The sequence below is a fragment of the Oryzias melastigma genome, linkage group LG15 (assembly GCF_002922805.2).
Source record: "Oryzias melastigma strain HK-1 linkage group LG15, ASM292280v2, whole genome shotgun sequence".
Classification (NCBI taxonomy): domain Eukaryota; kingdom Metazoa; phylum Chordata; class Actinopteri; order Beloniformes; family Adrianichthyidae; genus Oryzias; species Oryzias melastigma.
In genome coordinates this window covers 17,789,700-17,808,588 of record NC_050526.1, presented here as the reverse complement: position 1 = coordinate 17,808,588, position 18,889 = coordinate 17,789,700, and the positions used below count along the sequence as shown (strand labels likewise).

The 18,889-nt window shown below is 35.5% G+C and overlaps 1 protein-coding gene across 1 annotated transcript in view; it reads left to right on the top strand.

The window, feature by feature from the left end:
• atrnl1a (attractin-like 1a) overlaps positions 1-18,889 on the top strand; it is a gene marked incomplete in the record, with an annotated part of 314,489 nt that overhangs the window by 88,648 nt on the left and 206,952 nt on the right. Inside the window, 4 exon segments of the mRNA XM_024297455.2 lie at positions 1,559-1,772; positions 1,875-2,066; positions 10,963-11,211; positions 11,294-11,431. Of these exon segments, the coding sequence (XP_024153223.1) occupies positions 1,559-1,772; positions 1,875-2,066; positions 10,963-11,211; positions 11,294-11,431 (793 nt within the window).

Sequence of the window (18,889 nt, the reverse complement as noted above, 5' to 3'; positions counted from 1 at the left end):
TATGACTACAAAATGCTAATGTGTGCACAAAATACTAACTTGTTGAAACAAAATGCAAATTTGTGACAACAAAATGCTAATGTGTGCATCAAATGCCAAATCAGTGCACACAAAATGTAAATTTATGACTACAAAATGCTAATTTGTGACCAAAAAATGCAAATGTGACAACAAAATGCTAAATCAGTGCACACAAAATATAAATTTGTGACTACTAAATGCTAATGTGTGCACAAAATACTAAATAAATGCACACAAAATACTAACTTGTGGGAACAAAAGGCTAATTTGTGACCAGAAAATGCAAAATGAGTTCACGCAAAATGCAAATTTTAGAAACCACAAATGTAAATTTGAGTCCAGATAATTTGTGTGTTTAAAATAATAACATTTGCACACAAATTACTAATTTTAAATAGACTAGTAATTTCAGGTCACAAAACACAAATATTGTGTGTTTTGTGCCCAAAAAAGCACATAAAAGGCTAATTTGTGCACAAAAAGTTGTAACATGCTAAAAAAATACCAATTTATGTGCACAAAATGCTAGTTTCTGCGCATAAAATTCAATTTGTACCAACAAAATATTGTTTTTTTATCTTCAAAATGCTAACTTGCACAAAAGCGAATTTTTGCATGCAAAATGCTAATAAAATGCAATTTTGTGTGCAAAAAATGCCCATTATTCTTCAAAAAAGAATTATTTGCGCACACAAAATACTAATTTGTGTACAAAAAATAAATTACTAATCTTTGACACCAAATGACATGCAGAAAAATACAATAAAATACTAATACTAATGTTTCTGAATTTGTGCACACAAAACATGAATTTAAGCTAACAAATGTTTTCTTGTCATATCCAGATCTGTGTTGTTGGTTCGTTTTAGTACAGTTATTATTTGAAACATGTCCTTGTTTTTTTAACTAAAGTCTTAAACTTTAAGGGAAACATGGACGTTGTTACCAACATGACTAGACGTGTAACCACAGCATCCATGTGTGACTCGATGTGTGAGTCTTTTGCGTAGTAAACCCCAGCTGTGGGAAAACATTCCTTTCATAATCGTTACCAGCAATCATCTCCTGTTTTGTCAGCAGATAATTTGAATGTTCGCTGAACCCTGCTTCAGTGATTGCCAGCTCCCTTTGAAAACTTTTTTTTGTTTTTGCTTTTATAATAATTGCAGCATTCTGCAGAACGTTTCATTTCGGATCCATTTTTATTTGAAATACTTTTGTTTTATAAGCCGTTCCTGCATGGCTCCAGCTCGGCCGTTAATTTCAGCACTACTGTGGGATTTGGTAATGGGGTTGTAATGTTTTTATTTGATTTATTCCCATATCGTTGGTCCCTTCTAAATGGAACAACCCATTTAAAGCCACCTTATTGCTGTTTTAGCTTTTATTTTCTTTAAACCAATAAATCCAGACTCTTTCAAGTAGAAGAAATGGAGGCATGTGTTGAGATACCACATTTCTTCTTCAAAGAATGATGCATTATGGGGGATATGTCTGCTGTAGTTCAATTCCTGAACACTATAATGTTCTTGAGCAGAGCTTCTCTCCATGGGTGGGCCTGAGGAAGATCAACGTGTCGTACTGGGGCTGGGAGGACGCCTCACCCTTCACAAACACCAGCCTGCGATGGTTGCCAGGGGAACCGAGTGACTCTGGCTTTTGTGCCTACTTGGAGAGAGCCCAGATGGCGGGTCTCAAAGCCAACCCCTGCACCGCCACAACCGACGGTTTGATCTGCGAAAAACCTGCCGGTGAGAGAACCAACGAGTCAGATTCAAGTCTTTTCAGACCATCTAAGATGTGAGAAAACAAGACTTTTATTAATAATTGAGTTTTGTCTTTGCGTCCCTCAGGAAGGCCGCAGAGTCTTAGCGCTCGTCCCTGTAAGACGCCCTGCGCCCTCCGCAGCAGCTGCGCCAACTGCACCAGCCAGGCCATGGAGTGCATGTGGTGTGGCAGCACTCAGCGCTGCGTGGACTCCTCAGCATACGTCATCTCCTTTCCCTACGGCCAGTGTCTGGAGTGGCAGACCCAGGACTGCTCTGGTCAGTGTTTTTTTTTTTTTAACCCATAAGGCCTATTGTCTCAAATATGAGACAAACCACGTTTGCCCTAAAATGATCTAAATGTAGCATCTGCTTAAAAGCAAAAAACACAAGATAATTTTTTTATAGCTGGAAATAAATTAAGGAGTTAAATAATTCTCGATTTGTTTCCACTGAAAAAAATAAAAATGTAATTGCATTGATTTAGGTTTATAATAGTTGCACCAGACCACAAAAGTAGAAAAAAATACTTTTTTTTTTAGGAAATAAACCTGCGTATCACATTTAACACGAATGAGTTTGGGTCATCGGAGGATCTATTACAGGTTTGGTTTGGTTTACGAATTTATCAGGACAGCCTACAAATACATTAAGCTTAAAAAGCAAAGATGCTTACATCAGATTTTAGCTTAATAGCTAATTTTCATCTGTAGTCTTTTACGAAAACATATAAAACGCCTAAACATTAAAAACATTTTTACCAATTTAAAAAGAAATGCAATTTAAAACACATTTTATGTTTTGCAATATAAAATACAAAACTAATGCGATTTATAATCCATTTACCAATTTATAAAAGCAAACCAACAACACAAAAATAAACATGTTTACAATTTAAAATAAAATAAAACAACTAGAAGTGCATTGGAATACTTTTAAAGTAACCATTTGTGGTCTAAAACACAGTTTTTTTCTCAAACTTTCTTCTTCTTCTGGAATAAAGTGTAATGCTATACTGTGATTGCCACCTAGTGGCCAAACTGAAACGCCCTCCATAAGAGGCAGAACAATGTTTATAGTGTTAATGAACTGCACATTTTTGTTTCGCACAAGCCGCTTGTCTCCTTCAGAATCTACTGGAATTATCGTGTTAATGGTTGAAAAGTTACAGCATGTTAAAGATTTAGTGTTTAAGCATCACAGGTGACACCTCAGGTGGGATAAAGAATCCCAGGTCTAGAATCACTTTTCTAACTCTGAAGCCATGATGTCCCAGTTCTGGGATAACTGGTGTATTGTTGAATTGGTCTTAAATACTTTTTCCACTCCAAAAGATGAATCAGTAGCAGAACTCTTTGGATCATTTAGATCTGGATCTGCGGCTCTGGAGCTACATGTGGTTCTTTTACCCCTTCATTGTGGCTCTTTGGTTAAAATGGAACGTTTTTAAAATAAATGTTAAAAGGAAGTGATAAAGTAAAATCTTCAACTCATTCACAAACAGCTGAAAGACAGTATGAATCATCCAACGAGGATCCTAACAACCGTAGCCGTAATTGTCCTTCAATCCTTTGTAGTTTATCGACATCATACTGACACACTTGGATGTAATTTTCAGCTTCATTTATCACCAAAAATCCATTTATTGTCAGTAAGCACAACCAGAATTAAAGCTACATTAAATTATAATCCACTGGATAATAAAACAGATTTTCTATTTTGACCAAATTCAAGGATATAAAGTGTTCCTCGTGGTTTTAATATATGCTAGAGGTCACTTTGTTAGCTCTAATTTAGTTTTTGTTGGTTACATTTATGAATTTGTCGCTAAAATGCACCAGAAACAGTAAAATAAACCGTTTTTCACAGCAACACTTCCTACGACATTTGCTGCATTGATCTTATGCTGTAGGATGTCTTTTATTTTGAAGGGAAGTCATGCAAATCTCTGTCAAAAATTATAAACTATTTTATATCATTTTAAAAAAAGCTATTTTCTCTTCATGTTTATGTTTTATTTATGACAAGAAAACAAAATAGATTATTTAAATGAATCATAGCAGCAACAAAAACATTAATATAAATCAGGATCTTATTTTCCTAAATAATAACATGTGCACACAAATTACTAATTTTAAATAGACTAGTAATCTCTGGTAACAAAATACAAATAGTGTGTTTTGTGCCCACAAAAAGCACATAAAAGGCTAATTTGTGCACAAAAAGTTGTAACATGCTCAAAAAAATATTATTTTGTGTACACAAAATGCAATTTTATCTGCACAAAATGCTCATTTCTGCACATAAAATTCAATTTGTACCAGCAAAAAGACAATTTTTTTATGTTTAACATGCTAACTTGCACAAAAACTGATTTTAGCATCCAAAATGCTAATAAAAAACGTTTTGTGTGCAAAAATACCATTACTGTCCACATAATTATTTGCACACACAAAATACTAATTAAATAACTATTCTTTGACTCAAACTACTTAATCGTGTACAAAAAATACAAAATGATATGTAGAAAAAAAACAAGAAAATGCTAATACTAACGTCTCTGAATTTGTGCACACAAAACATTAATTTAAGATAACAAATGTTTTCTTGTCATATCCAGATCAGTTGATCACTGTGATCCAGATCACAAGAAAACAAAATAGATTATTTAAATGTATCATAGCAGCAGCAAAAACATAAATATAAATCAGGATCTTGTTTTCCTAAAGGGTGGGTGAAGACTTTTTGGGTTTAGGTTGGCGAGAAATCGACCTGAACGGCTCTTTAAGGGTTGAAGGTTGCCGACCTCTGATTTAGATCTATCCTATTCTTCCACCTTTTTGCATCAAAATGGTTTCAGAATGGCAAATAAAAGTAAAACTAAACATAAAAATCTTTGAATATCCAATACTTCCGGTCTTGGTACCAGCTCCGTCTGCTCAGACCCGCTTGTGTTTTCTTCCTTTATGGATTCTTTTCTTCCTACACTCTGTCTTACAACAGTTATTAAACACAGACGTATTGGATTACAATGCGTGGTCACCTATTGTGTGTTTGTCTCTCCACCCACTCAGGCCAGATGATGGTTATGTTGTTGTATAGCTGATATTGGTTTTGCTCCGTAGAGAAATAGCCTTATTTTCTCTTGGGCAATTTTCAGTGTTTGTTTCACTTTATTTTATTTATTTTTTTATCTGCGGGTAAACCACACAGTGTCTGTTTGCTGTCGTCGAGCTGCACAGAGTCTGAGGAAGGCGAAGACAGTTTATGGCCTTGACACTTGATGTATTATGTATGCAGGCTCACAGATCTGTTCGGCGCTGGCCTTAGTGATGCTTACTGTCAAGCAAACAGATCACACCAAGAGGAGAGCCGGAAGATCTGTGCTGTCCGGGGACACTAAATATCAAACTGGATGTGATCAGAGGGAACGTGGCAGCAAAAGGAGAATTTTTTATTAGCCGAATGAGAATTAGCACCCCATGAATAAACAAGGCTGTCATTACTGTATACTCCCTTCAAATGTGTTTTCCTTGCTTTGTTTGATGATGGATAGTATAAAAAAAGTTCTTGCAGTACAAATGTCCAATTATGCAAAAGATTGTGTTCTTTGTTTTAATTTTTAGAACTAAACTGGAGCAACATGGCTCCTTTAGTAAAGAAAAATTAAAAAAATTAAAAAAATGAGCGTGAAATCTAAACATTTTGAGCACTGAAAGCTTTGCTAGACCTAAAAATGATGAGGCGAGTTTAAAGTTCCACTCCTATTATCTTTTGATCTGTCATAAAATTATTCCTGGTGGTTTTGATGATGCTGTTTTTAGGCAAAATCCAAAAACGTGTCGTTTAGGACATAGTCTCTGCAGTGGCAGGAGTTCCTTAGTAGTTCACCTTTGAGTTGTGGGCGGGACGCTCTCTCCTGTAGCTTACAGCCCCTCACCACCTCAGCCTAACATTACTGGTGAAACAAAAATGGTGAGCAATGTCAGAGTCATCCAGCTGTACAGTTTTGACCCCGATTCCAGGAAAACAAAGACGTTCATGGATCTATTTGTCTGGAGCAGGGAGCCTGTGCCCTGTTGATGGTAGATTTTACATCAAAACTACACACTAAGAACTAAATAGTTAAAAAGAACCCAAGTTGGGTTGTTTTATGTCAACTCTGAGGTTAAAAAGTATGATGGAGTATTTAAAAAAAAGGAATATTAAATTTAAAAGAAAATGTACACTTTTTTCTCCTAATTTTATGACTTTAAATCTCAAATTTACACCTTTTTTCTTGTCAATTTACAAGATTTAAAGACACAAATATGACTTTAATACATGTAAATGTACAAGTTTTTCTGATAAATGTATGACATTCTTTGTTGTAAATTTACTTTCTTTTACTTTTTTTCTCACAAATTTACGAGACTCAAAAGACATAAATTTATGACTTTAAAACATGTAAATTTACGTTTTTTTTGGGGGTAAATGACTTTAAATTTAAAAAAAATTACAATTTTTTTTGTAAAAAATGTATGACTTATTTCTTATAAATTTACAAGATTTAAAGACAAATTAACAACTTTGAAGCACGTAAATTTACGACTTATTCCTTTTTGTAAATTTACAGGATTTAAAGACATAAATTTATAATATCAACACGTACATTTACGAGAAAGAAAAATCATAATTTTAACCTATGAACGTTTAAGTCATAAATATACGACTTTATTCTTCCAATTTAACAGTTACAACTTTTTTGTTATAAATGTACAAGATTTAAAGACATAAATCTATGACTTTAATAGATGTAAATGTACAAGGTTTTCTTATACATTTATGATATTTTATCTCGTAAATTTATGACTTTAAGTGTCGTACATTTACAATTTTTTCTTGTCAATTTATAAGATTTAAAGACACAAATATATTACTTTAATACACGTAAATGTACAAGTTTTTCTTATTAATTAATTACATTCTTTACCATAAATTTCCGACTTTAAATCTCGTAAATGTACGACTTTTTTTTCTCACGAATCTAGGAGACTCAAATACATAAATTTACGACTTTGAAACATGTAAATTTACTAGATTTTTTTTTGTGTGTAAATTTATGACTTTAAATCTAAAAAAAATCCCCTTTCTTTCAAAAAAAATCTGACTTCTTTTTCATTCATTTACAAGATTTAAAGACAAATTTACAACTTTAAAGCACGTAAATGTACGACTTATTTTCTCCCAAGTTTATGATTTCTTTCTTGTAAATTTACAAGATTTAAAGACAGAAATTTACAATATCAATACGTACATTTACGAGAAAAAACCCCATAAATTTAGCTTATGACAGTTTAAGTCATAAATATATTACTTTATTCTTCCTATTTAACAGTTAAAACTTTTTACTTATAAATTTACAAGATTTAAAGACATAAATCTATGACTATAATACACGTAAATGTACAAGCTTTTCTTATAAATTTATGACGTTTTATCTCGTAAATTTACGTTTTTTTTCTCTCAAATTTACGAGACTCAAAGACATAAACCTATGACTTTAAAACACATAAATTCACGAGGTTTTCTTTGTAAATTTAGTACTTGAAGTCTCAAATATTTACCCATATTTTTGCAGAAAATGTATGACTTTTTTCTCTCATAAATTTACAAGATTTAAAGACAAATTTACAACTTTAAAACACTTAAATTTACTCATTTTTTCTCCCAAGTTTACAACCTTTGTCTTGTACATTTACACGATTTAAAGACATAAATTTACGATATCAACTCGTACATTTATGCAAAAGAAGTCATAATTTTAGAATATGACCGTTTAAGTCATAAATATACGACTTTGTTCTTCCAATTTAACAGTTACAACTTTTTTCGTGAACATTTACAAGATTTGAAGTATGGAGAGAAAATAGACTCACTCCGATTTGTGCGTGCATAATTCTTGATTTGTAACTCCTATAATACGTTTTGTGCACAAGTAAAGAAATTACAAAATCTAAAAAATACAGTTTACACAAATTAAAATTACAACAACAGATCTTTAAAAATTATGCACAAATCACCTCTTACGCTTGGACGAAACGGATTCATCTGTGAGTGATGCGTTCAAATACTACTAGAATGCTGGGTCATTAGAGTTTTCTTAGCATCCGCTATGAACTTAGAGTGTGAGTAATATCTGCTGAAAATTGACATTTTCCCACTTTCTTTAACAGATATTCCCAATAATTAATATAAAAAAGTCTAAATAAGCGTTTTTAAACACATAAATCGGGTGATACTTATTTCTATCCATATTGAATCTATTTTTTTCTGTTTTGTTTTATTTGTCTCTGTGAACTGGCCCTAATACCCCATCGTCAAAATGGGACCAACTTTTTTTTTGTTTTTTTGGGGGGGTTATATTAAAAGAAACTGAGAAAAAATACATAAGTTGGGTAAAATACGTTTAATATATCCCCAAAAAATGTAGATTGTTTTGCACCAAGAATCCCGATATGAGTAACTTAAGACTTTTTAAGAGTATACAAGCTTTTCCAACGACATTTCTTCTTCTGCTGCTGTCTTGATTAATAACTATTTGAATAAGTAAATGCTCAAAAATGCAGTTTAGTCTTAACTATCTTCATATATTCCCTCCATCAGGAGAGGAATTCTACAACAACACGTTAAAAATACCAAAAACGTGATTTTCTTTGACAGTCTTTAAGTTAATTTAACCCAAACCTTCAGATTTCCCTTTTCCAGTCCTTACCATATCCAACCCTGTCCAGTAACCACAATAACAGCCTTAAGTGGTCAGATTTCTCCTACTTTTGCTCCTAAGCATTTTAGATACATGTGACATTTATTCTGCTGGATTCCACTTCCTAGAAAAGCAAAAGCTTTTGTTCTCACAAAGTGGACGTGACATTCAGAAACTCTTCACAGGTAGACATTACAAGTGACACCCACTTTTAAAGCATTTAGTTTCTTATAAATAACACTTTTCGAGAAATTTCATTTTATAGTCAGTTTTTTATGGAGAAATAGGATGCTTAAAGGTGAAGCGAAATGCTACAAACAGAAAAGTAGAACTTTCCAGGTTTCTACAGCGACACATGGAACCCGATCGTCTTCAGAGGTTCTGAGAAGCCGCAGAGCGAGAGGCCAAACGCGACTTGAAGCTTCCGTGAACGTCAGAAGTTCCCGGTGAGCTCGCTGTTTGTGCGTGGCCTGCATTATTCATCAGCGCCGCTCTGCTGATTCGTTTGTTCTTTCTCCCCATTATAATCAAACTTTCATTCCTCCTCACAGATTCTCTCCTCATCTCCACTCACAGAGACACCAGTGCTGATTTCTTCACGATTTAAAACTGATATTCTGACAAAAAGAAGCCAAAGTGGCTCCAAATGTATTACTTTAAAACAGTTCTGGCAAAAAAAGAAACAAGGAAGAGATGTATTTCTCTTCTCTGCTCGACTTTTGAGCTTAACTTTCATCTAAACTCCATTTTCCTGATAAATCAGATGTTTTTAAAGCCAATATGCCAAAGACAAAAAATGAAAGAGTTCAGCAGAAGAACTCTGACCCACATCAGGTTTTTCTCTGCAGTGTTATAGAAAAAACACACATAGTATCATGAACTCAGGTCTTATCAGTATTGGAGTTCGGGTTCAACAACTAAATAAAAAATCAAAACCTAAACACGCTAAAGTCAATAACTATATTTAAAAAAGATCACTGATTTTGGTTTGGTTGAAGGTCATTTTGACGAAGGAATAAAATATCTAAAAATATATTAATCAATATATTTAACCTTGGTAACATTACTTGTTAAGATTCCTTAACAGGCTTTATTAACACATTAATAAACATTATTAATGCGTTTATAGGTTATTATTATGAAAATTGTGTTTCACAAAACCACTTGTCTTCTTTTTAAGATAAGTTAGTTGTCGTCTAGTTTTTTAGTCGATTACTGTTGTTGTTTTCTCCAGAAAATTTCATGTGAAAATAACAATTAGCAGGTATTGTTTTTTCATTCTCAAGCCTCTGTGTCCAAGAATTCAGCGCTGGAACATGAGGTCATGTGACCGAATTTAGCAAGCTGATTGGCTGTAACAGATGTCTACAAGTATGCAGGGGGTCTATGTATATGTCTGGAGCTGATAACTGAAAACCCTGAGGCTGAAAGCTAGCAAAAAATATTAGCTAAATGCCAAATTAGCCTAAAAAATGAAAAAAAACAAACAAAAAACTTAGGTTAGCCAGTTAAAATATTAGCTAATGCTGAATTAACATAAAAGACAAACAAACAAACAAAAAAAAAAAAACTTGGGTTAGCCAAAACAGCTAGCATGTAGCTGAAAAATAGTGAGACGTCAAGATAGCCTAAAAAACTGAAAAAGCCTTACATTAGCCAAAACAGCTAGTGTGTAAATATTAGCCTAACTCCAAAGCAGCCTAAAAAGCAAAAAAAAAAATAAAATAAATAAATAAATTAGCCAAAACAGTTGGCATGTAGCTGAAATATTAGCTTAACTCCAAAATAGCCTAAAATGGAATAGAATAGAAGATACTGTAACTAGCAGAAGGACAGTTTTTTTTTAAACTTTAAAAACGTACATTTGTCAACATAATTATGAATAATAAAGTTGCAGGAATATTATTCTAGAATAAATTAACTTATATAACTTTCAATGTTTTACTCTCCATAAAAAATGTTTTGTCAAATAAGAACAAGATAACATCAGGTTATTAATGACAATAAAATAAAATGATCTGGAGGGCCGGATAGAATTACCTTGAGGGCCGGATCCGGCCCCCGGGCCTCAACTTTGACATGTGCTTTAAGTGATATAAAGATCAGAACAATCCACTGAATTTTATAATTTTAGTCACATACCTACTTAAGTGAACAACTTTGAGAACTGCAGAAGCTTTTTTCTTAAATCCTGTTGCCTCTCGTCTGTTTTTGGTTTGTTCCAGAGAGATCAGAGTGTGAAACCAAACCAGATGAAGTTTAACATGTTTTTGTTAATGTATTAGAAATGTGTCCATGAGCTGTCCAAAATGCTGATTCGATCTGACTTCATTGCATGAAAGCTGCAAAGCTACATCCTAATTGATACATTTAGTTTATAATAAAAATTCAGCAGCTTTTATTTCTTATTTTATTCTTCTTCTTCCTCAGCTCTGAACTGCTCAGGTCTGCGGACGTGTGCGGAGTGTCTGCAGAGAGCCGAATGCGGCTGGTGCGGCGACCCCAGCAACACCGGCAGGGGCGTGTGCATGGAGGGTTCTTACCGCGGGCCCCTGAAACCCGCACACCCGCGGCCCGGATCCAGGGACAGAGGCAGACTGCGAGACGGGGACATGGTGGTGGACCACAGCCTCTGCTCCACCGACAGAGGCTACAACTGGGCCTTCGTGCAGTGTCCCGGTCAGTCCTTTAAACGTCGACTGGAAGTGTATTTTTGTGCTCTGACGTCCCCCTGAGCATCGTCTGCCTCTGTCCCCCTCAGCGTGTCAGTGTAATGGACACAGCAAGTGCGTAAACGGCAGCGTGTGCGAGTTCTGTGGGAACCTGACGGCAGGATCGCACTGTCAGAGCTGCATGCCCGGTTACTATGGTGACCCCACCAACGGAGGAAAGTGTCACGGTAAGTGCCAGGAGGTCATGCGCAGCGTGATTCAACGCGCTTCAGATGATGATATATCGGAAATGTTGTGTTTTTTAAAATGATTGGGAAGGTTGTAGTGGGGAGCAACAACCTGAAGGGGGCAGTGTTTGAAAGTTGAGAGTGCCGGAACAGGACGGTGTTCTGGAGGGTCACAGCCCGGCTGATGCTGAAGAGGCTGTAATGAAGGAGAGAGGGAGGTGCAGGCGAGGGGCGGTGGCATTGGTCTCACTGTGACCGATGTGCGTTTTGGTGCTGGCGTGACATTAAATCGCTCTTAATCATTTTCTTATTTCCTGACTTGACTGGTGTCTCTGTCCCCGCCGGCTTCTCGCGGTGAGCCCGGCACTGATGGATGCTTTGTGCTTATACCTCCAACTTTAATTTTTTTCTTGTATTTACTTCCCTATGCTCCTTTATTTTAGTTAGTTTTAACTTTATTTAAACCTTTTGTTTTGCATTTCTTCTTACATTCATTTTATTACTTTTTAGGTTATAAACAAAGATTGTCTTTCAGTTTGTCTTTATGTTTGTCATTTTTATTTTCTGCTGTGTGAAAGCTTAAACATTCACACTGTAGTGATTCTCCTGCTCCTTTCCGTACGTTTTTCAACACGTACAAATTTCATCTAATTTTCAGTGATTAAAACATTTAGCTTGTTCAGGACATTACTGCTTGTACTTTTGGTATTTTCAGACTTTATAGTTTTTGAACTATTGATCAAAATGTGCCTCATAAGAAAAAAATGAGAAATTCTAAAAAAAACTTAAAAAACTTTGGCTGTCTCAGGTATAATTTTAGATTTCAGTTTCATCAGTTGACCAGATCTACATAGTTAAGTGTAAGGGTGTATTCGGACTGGACACATTTGGTTCTCTTAAAGTGAACTAGAGTCTGTTTACTCCAATAATCTAAGACATATTTTCAGTCTGAATACATCCACTCACTGACCCATCTTTCCAGGTGCTCTCGGTTTGTTTCCAATTGAACTGAGCTTTGGTTCATTCTGAGTTTCCTCAGTCTGAATAGACTCCATGCTCGGATTGGAACAACTGGACCAAAATGGCCGCCGTAGCCGAGTATTATGGAATGTAGAGAACTTTTAATGTGACACACATCGCTTCTTACTGTCAATCCATCAGTCATAACACTTACCAGCGTACCTCCATGGCGTCGTCTCCTCAGTAACCGCCTTGCAGAATTCCTCCACCGAACCGAAGCAGCAGTAAAAAGTGACACTGATACAGACGTTTAAAATTAGTCTGCGAAATAAAATGTGTGGATGAGTGAACTATCCCGACAAGGATTGCAAAAGATAGATTATTATTATTCTTTCCCTTGTTACTTTGCCCCTCCCTCGTAGTTCCTGGCCAATGACTGATGAGATATTTAGTCACATGGTTTTATTTACAAGCTTTGGCCTGCACAATACATTGCAAATTTATCGTAATCACAATATCAGGCTGTGCAATACACGCATCGAAAAGGCGGCTTAAAGTGCAATAAATGGTTACCTTAAATGTTTACACGTAAAAACACAATCTTATATGTTATGTTAGTTGTTTCACTACATGGTCATTTATTGCAATTAATATCGTTATCGCAATATTGCTCACTAATATCGTGAGTTTTTCTAATATGGTGGAGCCCTAGTTCGAAACTGTCCGGTTGACAGCGGTCTGAATACAGACCAAACATAAAGTTTGAGAATCGGGACTCAAAACAAACTAAGGGGATTCGGTTCAGACCAACGGACCTTTACAGTCTGAATTCACCCTAAATGGATCAACTTGGCTGAACAGGTTTATTGATTTTATGCTGATCGAGTTGAAAGGACTCTATCTTTGCAAATATGCTATTGGAAATCACGAATGTTTTTAGTAACTTTATTAAGACTAAACTACTTGAAGAAGAAACTTTTACTATTAACATCAATGAAAAGTCACCAAAAAATACATGACTTGTTAACTTTAGATGTTACCTTTTATGAAGGTGATATCTCATTTTTGCAACATGTTTTTGTGGGACCTTCACGTGTTTTGAGACTAAAGTTTTTTTATTTTCTCTGTTACCATGGCAACCCACTTGAGTATGTAAACATTCATCCGGTTTTGTGCTTTGGCTCTTTTCTGTCAGTCTTGGCACAGATTCTGGTGAGTCATCAAATTTTCAATACATTTTTAAGTTAAATTAGCTAAAGCACTGAAGTTTATTTCACTTAAATCCATCAAATCAGCTTAAATTTACCCCCACACTCATCTACAGTCTATGATCTCTTCATCCTACACCCTTTATTGAATCTATAAAGGTGTCTATCTTCTCTCTTTCACCTCTTGGGCACCTCAGCCGTCTTTAACAGTTTACAGTAACAATCTGTTCACGCACTAATCGAGCCATTCATTATTTTTTCTATATCCATTTTCCTCATAAAACGGACCACTAGGTTTACCTTGAGCTAAACGGCGGGGAGGCAATGATGCGTGGCAGATTGGAGCGCTGAATGATGGAGAGACAGCTTTGTTCCTACCTGGGAGGAGGAGGAGGGGGGGGGCGGCGGCGGCGTGGCTCATAATGCAGCAGAGAGGATGGACGGTGGAGGGGAGCGGGGAGAACAGCGAGGGGCAAACTCAAAGGCAGACTGATGTAAAAGAAAGGAAAAAAAAACAGAGCTGGGCGGTGAGATGCACAAGGTTAATACAGGGAGAAAGGGCTGATATGTCCTTGGATGGACGGATGATAGAAGGAGAGAGGAAGTGATGGAGGGAAAAGCAGAAAGGGAAAGATTGAGGACAGACAGAGGAGAGGAGAGTGTGTCCATTTCCAGACTCTATGACAGATGATTAACTAACCTTGTCAAATCTGGATAAAGTGTGTGTGTTTGTGTGTAGGGAGTTGATATCCCTCTCCTCACAGAGTGCATTCACCTTGCTCTGGATACATGAAAAAAAGAGAAGTCATCATATCCGCTTTCAGAGCAGCAGGTTGAAAGTTTGGACAGAAGAACGCAGACAGGACATCCAGGAGATGCGTTTATGTGGACACTAGCAGGGCTGCTACGATTAGTCGACTAATCACCTTAAAATAGTCGACAACTAATGTAATAGTCGATTAGTCGTTACCATATTTTATATGGAGTCAGAGTGTAGTGAAGTTGAAAGTTAAAATAGCATTCTGATAGCTTTTTGGACTATTTTGGCATTTATTAAGGTTTTTTATGCTATTTTGAAGTTTCTAATATTTCAAATACATGCAAGCTATTTTGGCTTTTTTGTTTTTTATGCTATTTTGGAGTTTGGCTAATATTTCAGCTGCATGCTAGCTACTCTGGCTAACTTAGACTTTTTTGTTTTTTTAGGCTATTTTGAAATGTAACTAATATTTCAGCTACATGCTAGCTATTTTGGCTAATTTAGACTTTTTTGTTTTTTTATGCTATTTTGGAGTTTAGCTAATATTTTAACTACATGCTAGCTATTTTGGCTAATATAGGCTCTTTTCGGTTTTTTTTAGCTATTTTAGAGTTTAGCAAAAATTTCAGCTACATGCTAGCTATTTAGACTTTTTTGTTTTTTAGGCTATTTTGGAGTTTAGCTAATATTTTAGCTGCATGCTAGCTATTTTGGCTAACTTAGTCCTTTTGTTTTTTTAGGCTATTTTGAATTTTAGCTAATATTTCAGCTACATGCTAACTATTTTGGCTAATTTAGGCTTTTTTCCGTTTTTTAGGCTATTTTGGAGTTTATCCAAAATTTCAGCTACATGCTAGCTGTTTTAGGCTAATTTAGAGTTTAGCTAATATTTCAGCTACATGCTAGCTGTTTGGGGGAATTTAGGCTTTTTCAGTTGTTTTAAGCTATTTTGGAGTTTGGCTAATATTTCATCTGCATGCTGTTAATTTAGGCTTTTTTTGTTTTTTTATGCTAATTTGGAGTTTAGCTAATATTTTAACTACATGCTAGCTATTTTGGCTAATATAGGCTCTTTTCGTTTTTTTGAGCTATTTTAGAGTTTAGCAAAAATTTCAGCTACCTGCTAGCTATTTAGACTTTTTTGTTTTTTAGGCTATTTTGGAGTTTAACTATTTTAGCTGCATGCTAGCTATTTTGGCTAACTTAGTCCTTTTGTTTTTTAGGCCATTTTGAAATTTAGCTAATATTTCAGCTACATGCTAGCTACTTTGGCTAATTTAGGCTTTTTCAGTTTTTTACGCTATTTTGGAGTTTATCTAAAATTTCTGCTACATGCTAGCTGTTTTTTAGGCTAATTTAGAGTTTAGCTAATATATCAGCTGCATGCTAGCTGTTTTGGCTAACTTAGGCTTTTTGTCATTTTTTTAGGCTAGTTTGGCATCTAACTAATATTTTACCTAGCTATCAACTTCAGCATTTTTCATTATGAATTTCAGCATCTTCAGCCATCGTCACTAGCATTATTGCAGGTAATGCTATAAGTTTTTAGATCAATTCATATCTTTTGTGAATCGATTATTGATCTTTTAAGCTTAAATCGATTAATAGATTTTTTTCAACCCAGCCCTATTAAAATATAAAGTTGCAAAATGAGCAACAAATCGTGAGGTTCGCTTGAATTTGCGTTAACAGTTGGAATCACATCATCACAAAATCCTGGAGGGACTGCTGAGATGTATGAGGTTTTTTGTTTGTGAATATCATCTCTTCTGTCACCCACGTTTCTTTGTTTTACTTCTTTCTGCTCTTCAGTTAGAACAGTGTGAGGTTTACATTTATGGTGCAGAGAAGGAGTCCCTTAAAATCTGTGCTCAGTTCAGGAGCTTTAGAGCACTTGAGTGCAGTCTCTGGAAAAAGAAGTGACAACCCAGTATTGTCAACTAGAGACTGAATGAGGCAGGAAGCAGTGTGTGTGTTTGTGTGTGTTTGTGTGTGTGTGGTTGTGTGATGCTGCTGAGGAGTTGCAGCTTCTCTGCCTCCAAAGTTGCTCCATTCGTCTCCTCCGAGGACTTGTTGAGGTTCTGCCAAACTCACTCCCGACTGTTGTGTGTTACTGTGTGTCTATGTGTGAATAATGTTTTCGCTTTTAAACAAACTCACAAGTGTTCGTGTACCTACTCCTCCCCGGGGCAAAACTGCAACCTACCCAGCATCCTTAGCAATATCCAGTCATCCTCCCGCTGGCAGCTCTATTCTCGGCCAGCACAAAAACACAACGCAAAATCCTCCATTTGTGTAACACAAACAGATGTATAAATATGATTTGAATTCCTTTTTCTCTGCAGTCAGAGAGAAACCGTCGACTCTCGTCTCACTGAGATGAAGCTGCTTTGTTTGCTTTCACTGAAGCCTCACAAACCGAACTCAGACTGACGTTAACTAGCATGCTTTTAATAAACGAGCTCATGCACCACGAGCAGATTATACTAGGATAGCCTTTATATAAAGGTAGCTAAATTAACATGACAACTTTGTTCACACTTGCCCCACGTGCAATGACATTTTGCCACACAGGATTAGCGTGCACACTCCAACACAACGCCGTGTTGACTTACAATGCTCCAGAGGCTCGGAAAATCAACACGGAGAGGAGCTGCGGAGTTATCGATCGCTCTGTGTGTGTTTCTTTATTTATTTTTGTTTCTTTTGGTAATCTTTTGCTGACATTTGCAAAGGGCTCTAAATATTGTTAATTCCATCCTTCAGTGATTTTCTCTTTTCCAGTTTTGCTTTGTCGACCTGAAATAAGTTTCAGTTTTAACCTTAAGGGAAAACGGAATGAAGAGTTGAAGCTCATAAACCGTTCATTCCAGTTGATGCGTCAAACCACTTTGGCTCCAAAATGACCTTCATGTAGCATCTATTCAAAACATAAGTGAATTTTAAAGAATAAATTCAGGCGTTAAATAAGCCATCACTGACAACATGATTATAAACGTTTCCAAAAACTGAGATTTTATGAATTTTTTATCTGAATATGGACAAAAAAATAGATGAAGAAAACAAGTTTGAGTTAAAAAGACGGAAACAGAAAGTTTGAAGTGGACAGAAGTCTCAGCTGTAGAGACTCTGCTTTACAGAACGGCCATAAACCATCAGCCGACGCCGCCGACCGATCGTTGATCAATCAGGCGAGGTCCTCGATACAACTCTGGGTTGTGGTCGTGACTATTGACACAGAGCAACCCCTACCCCCCTCCCCGTCGCTGAGAGCTCTGTTGGAGCTTTATAGCCACAAGCTAACATTAGCAGCGCAAAAATTTAAATTAAGAAGCAATATTGTAACAATCTAGTCGTACAGTTTTGAGCCAGAATTCCAATTCGCTGGAGGACGAGTGTCAAACGGTCATCATGGATCGCACACACCAGCCTGAGCGATCCAGGTGTGTCTTTAGTCTGAGCTTTTTCTAGCATCTGGTTTTCTGATTTGAATTAAGAAATATTCAGAAACGCAGTTGTAATTGTAAATTAATTTATGTAGATCCATGCTAGCAGTTTTGGCTAACTTAGGCTTTTTTGTTTTTTAGACTATTTTGGAGTTTAGCTAATATTTTAGCTGCATGCTAACTATTTTGGCTAACTTAGTCCTTTTGTTTTTTAGGCTGTTTTGAATTTTAGCAAATATTTCAGCTACATGCTAACTATTTTGGCTAATTTAGGCTCTTTTCGTTTTTTAGGCTATTTTGGAGTTTATCTAAAATTTCAGCTACATGCTAGCTGTTTTGTAGGCTAATTTAGAGTTTAGCTAATATATCAGCTTTCTGTTATTAGAAAAATGCCTAAAAACACCAAGAATCATGGTTTCATTGGAGTTGTTTTTTAAGCTCTTCAGCTACTTCATATCCCACATGTGTCTTTTTTATTTCTAATACAATATGTGGTAAAAAGCATAAAATATCAAGATTAAATGACATTAAATCTAATATTCCAATATTAAATGAATAAATAAATCTCAGTTCACCTCTCAATCTTTTGCATCTTTATTTATTTCTTTATTTCTTTATTTATTTTTACAGTTCACTGTAGTATATTAGGGGTGGGATTATATAAGTTCGCTTCTTCCCACACCTTTTCAAGCAATCAATCCAACTCTACAATGAGTTTGAAATAATTGTGTGTTTTGTCCTGTATTTTCAATCTATGCTTGAAATAAACCAATCAATCAATCACTGTCTACCTCATCAATCAATGTCCTCCGTGCCGTGTCTCTTGCATACGTTCAATTTGCCAAAACTATATAAATCTTTGATGTTGAGCTGAAATTTGTTCTCATTCTATGATATTAGATATATTTTTCCTATGAAGGTTTAACTTTGAGAGTTTAAGCAAAAGAAAAAAGTGCAAAAACGTTCATGTGTCTGAAAAAAATGTATAAAGTGTGTATTAAAACCTTAAAACATTTGTAATTTGAGCCAATTTCACATATTTGGGTAATTCTTTAAACTTACCTCAGAGATGAGTGAGGGAACA